At 40.0% G+C, this 4,354-nt stretch overlaps 1 protein-coding gene across 1 annotated transcript in view; it reads left to right on the forward strand.

Moving 5' to 3' along the window:
• Positions 1-4,354, forward strand: part of ATP11A (ATPase phospholipid transporting 11A) — a 141,985-nt gene that overhangs the window by 89,099 nt on the left and 48,532 nt on the right. The window contains exons 6-8 of the mRNA XM_011379542.2: positions 609-737; positions 3,149-3,252; positions 3,757-3,807. Coding sequence (XP_011377844.1) covers positions 609-737; positions 3,149-3,252; positions 3,757-3,807 — 284 coding nt within the window. The remainder of the gene's footprint in view (positions 1-608; positions 738-3,148; positions 3,253-3,756; positions 3,808-4,354) is intronic.

A 4,354-nucleotide genomic window follows, 5' to 3' on the forward strand; every position in this document is an offset into this window, starting at 1 on the left:
TTTAGATGCTTTCTTTGGTGATGATACAGAAACTGTGGTGTTTGCATCTTACTTAAGAATCCATATGACAAATATTCTGTGATTCATTTTTACTTTAGTTTTTGCAATGTGATTGCCACTTCTGCTTTGTTCTTAGTCATTATTGAGTGATCTGGACAGTGTCTTGGTTCCGTTGTTTGCCCTGCTCTTAGAACTCTCATAGCTGGTTTATAGAACACCTGGTTTTAGATCAATGCCTCCCTGCAGTAATAATTTCCACTCAGGCATGTTTAATGAAACACTTGAATTCATCCTGCTTGGACTGAATCAAAGATAACCTTGTTATAGATGTTTGTCTGTGTTTCCATTGCAAAATATTCAATCATAATGCACTTTGATGCTTCATGGATCTAAAATTGGTACTTTGAAACCTCACTTGGTCTGTCCTCCATTTGGGCAGAATGCCTGGGAAATGATCTTTCTCTAGAGTCACATTAGCATCCACATACCCTCCTATAAATAAACACCATAATGGCATCCGTCAGTATCAACTGACACTTTAAGGGAAAAAAATGCCCCGCTGCACAGAGGCATGGTTCAGTTAATGGTGCTGTCTGTCTGTCTTGCAGGTTGGGGACATCGTCATGGTCAAGGAGGACGAGACCTTCCCCTGTGACTTGATCTTTCTCTCCAGCAGCCGTGGAGATGGGACCTGCCACGTGACAACTGCCAGCTTAGATGGAGAATCGAGTCACAAAGTAACATGCCTTTATTGGAGACTCTGTACAGGGCCTTATTTGTGTGACCAAAAACTGTATTATGTTTGGAAACTCAGTATTTTCAGTGGTTACAGTGAAAACCCAGGGAGTTTGCGGCCAAATTGTTTTTTGACTTTTGCTTCGTTCCCTCTGTGTTCTACTTTTCTCTTTCCATCCTTAATATCTGTAACAGCCAACCATCTTGGGTTAACAGAAATAACTTCGTATTACTTAGCTGTGTCATTTAGTGGATGTAACAAATTAAAGATATAATGAATAGATTGTTGGAATTTTGGAAGTTTTCATTTTACTAGTCATAATTAGTGTCTTTCCTACCCTGGAATGATGTGAAAAATCACACATTCATCCGGATTTTGCTTCACTGTTACTTCAATGCGTGTCTTTTTGTTAAAATAATTTCATATCTGAAATTATAATTAATTTCTGACATTCTATATGGAATTCTGTACTGGTAGCTGATACAAAAATTTAATTAACAATCATGAAAGAATAGAATATATCACTCTTAATTTTAAGGTTTTCATTATTTAAAAAATCTGAAGCTTCCAAGGATTTTCTAAAAGTGAGCATGTCTCAATGGATTCAACCATTTCTAAGGCATTAGCTAACAGGACTGCAACTCTGAAACGGTGCTCGAGCAATACCTGTGGATATAGGCAATTTCTAGAGCGGGAAAGAGAAATTTTCTTTGCAAAAACATTAAAAGATATGCTCATCTTTAATGGATAATTCATGATGTCATTGTATAAAGTCCTTGTGGGTCTTTTTTCGGCATTTATTTTCACATTTTCTATGTAGCATGTCCCAAGAGAGTTAACATGCTGACACAATTGTAAGCAACAGTAATTCTGGGAATGGAAATCCCTGGGTTGGTTGTCAGGTGTTCATTGTAACCTGCTGCCGGTCTCTAGAGTGTGGGGAGGTTATGTTCCCGTCCTTCCTGACAGTAAACATCTCTCAATCTCCTCTTATCTTTCTCTCAAATAAAGTATGTAATAAATCAAAATAAATAGAGCCACACACACTCTCATTGTTGGCAGTGGGCTGCCCTCTGCACTCTGTCCCATGGGAGGGATGTCGCTGCTCAAACACATCCCAGCATCGCTAGTGAACAGATGCTGGAGGCCTCCAGGTAGATCACTTTTTTCAGGGTGAAATTTTATGGCAGTCTCCTTAGTCCAGAACTGGCAGATATTAGAATTCATGTTCCATTTCAACCTTTCTTGTGTCGTGCTCAGCATCTTAAATGTGTGCCCTCTGAAGTCGTTACTGTGTATTTGGTTTGGCTTGGGGGCTAGATCGATCTGGGGCCTTTCCTTTTAAGGAAAGTGAGACTCCTGCACTAGCCACATTCGTTGCTCATGTGGCTGTGAGCAGACATTTCGCATCTGTAAAATGTGGGCAAACCTTTCCTCTTCCAGGAACTCTTGTGAGGGTATAATTAGAACATTTCCCAAAGTGCTCGCTACACAATAAATGCCCCCAAAATGTTATAAATGCTACTGCTGCTGCTACTGTGATTATATCTATTTGTTTTGATTTATTACACACTTAACTTGTCCAACAGCAAAGATAAGAGGAGACTTAGAGATGTGTTCTCCTTCACTAGGCCCTCATGCACGAGTGTTTCTTTCCTCTTATCTCCCAAGGCAAGCTGAGCTGTTCATGGTTACCGATATTATCTGGGCCAGTGTTCTCTGAAAGAGGTCCCAGAATAGTAGCATAGGCATTACCTGGGATCATATTAGAAATGCAGTTCTCAGGCCCCCACCCCAGACTCGCAGCATCAGAAACTCTGGAGTGGGGCCTGAGAATTGCATTTCTAACATGATCCCAGGTGGGACCCAGGAGTCAGTGCCCTACAGGCCCTGGATGGGATCCTGATGAACACTCAGGCTTGAGGAGCCCGTGGGTTGAGGCCAAGTGAGTAGCTATGCAGAAAGCTTACACTCCCTAACCAGTGTCGGCAAGGGTAGTTCGTGATGCTGATGCCAGTGTTCTATAAACAATAGGGCGTTGTATAAACAAAAAGGAATAAATTTGTTTCCTAGTTGATAGTTACAATCATGATAGATAAATCGAAGTATCCGGTTCTGAAGAAGAATTCTCGGCATTGCTATTAGTTTTAAGTTGAGGATACTAGGTAAGAATGGGAGAACTTTCTGGCACCTAATAGCTATAGGAATGACAGTAGTAACCTATAAATCTATAACTTTTTAACATTTTCAAACTATTATACAGCTTCTCTCTCTGCTAACCAAGTTTTGTAACCAGGCTTACTTCTATGCACAAAAAAATTAGATGTCAGTGTTGCTTAGGATTACAGGCAGTGGCTGCTAGATTTGTGTTGCTTATATTGTTGTGAATTCACATTTCTTGTCAATCTGTAGACACATTATGCAGTTCAAGACACAAAGGGATTTCATACTGAAGAAGATATAGATGGCCTCCACGCTACCATTGAGTGTGAGCAGCCCCAGCCCGACCTCTACAAGTAAGCCAGATCTGTGTTCCCCAGGACTATCTCTTTATCCCCTAAACATTGTTCTTGCTGTCCACCCCAAATAATCTAGCTGCATGGTTGCTTTTGGAAGAGATTGTAAATACCTGCTTAAAAGTTAAGACTGAGTTCAAAAGATGTTACTTATATATTTTCACAATCCAGCAACATTTAATTCTATAGCTATCTATTCAAACTTTTGAAGTGGTTTAATGGACCTAAATTTATTGAAGAAAACTAATTTTCTGTATTTTGAGGAAGTGATTTTAAGGAAAATCATTTAAGTCATGGGTTGCTAAGAACAGAAAGTAAAGGAAGAAAGAGGAAGGAAGGTAGAGTGGTTTAGGCACATACTGACATGCTCTTGAATAAAGAATCCCAGGTTGTGAGCACACATCTTCTTCCTTAGAAACAGGAAGGTGGGTGTGTAGGACAGGGCACTTCCTGTCTGCCTCTCCCATTGTTGTCATGCCAATAACCTGACTTTTCTGTTGCCAGGTTTGTGGGCCGCATAAATGTTTACAATGATCAGAATGACCCCGTGGTGAGGTGAGGTGATGTGCTTCTTTTAGACACTTTTGGCCATTTTTATCTCTTAATTATTAAATTAAAAGTGAATTTTTTTTACCGATAAGAGATTTTCATTGTTGCTGTTCTATTGGGTTTTGAAAGTAGAATTCAGCTTGACCAGAGGTCTAGGTTGTAGCATTTTTTGGTTTCTCTTGTGTATACAGCTGTACATGTTAACCAACTAATGACGCTCATGGAAAATGTTCTCTCACAAGATGTTGCTGCGGGTCTTCTCACAGCAGAGAAATGTCACAAGCCCATCTTACGGTTCCAAGGCAAAGTAGAGGATGTGGTTTCCCCCATTAGAAATACTCTTTCATAATTTATAGACTAGTATGTCTTCAACTATGAAGTTGAAAGATTTCAGACTTGGAGTCCATTTTGTTGGAATGTATGAATCTACTCATAATTGTTACTGGGACACATTTTCGGCTCTAGATTTCATCTAGATTTAAGGGGATGTGCCTCACAAGGGTCTGTTATAGGCTCACATCCACCTAGGGACATAGGAACCTGTTGCCCAGGC

This window comes from Pteropus vampyrus, unplaced genomic scaffold (genome assembly GCF_000151845.1).
Source record: "Pteropus vampyrus isolate Shadow unplaced genomic scaffold, Pvam_2.0 Scaffold363, whole genome shotgun sequence".
Lineage (NCBI taxonomy): Eukaryota > Metazoa > Chordata > Mammalia > Chiroptera > Pteropodidae > Pteropus > Pteropus vampyrus.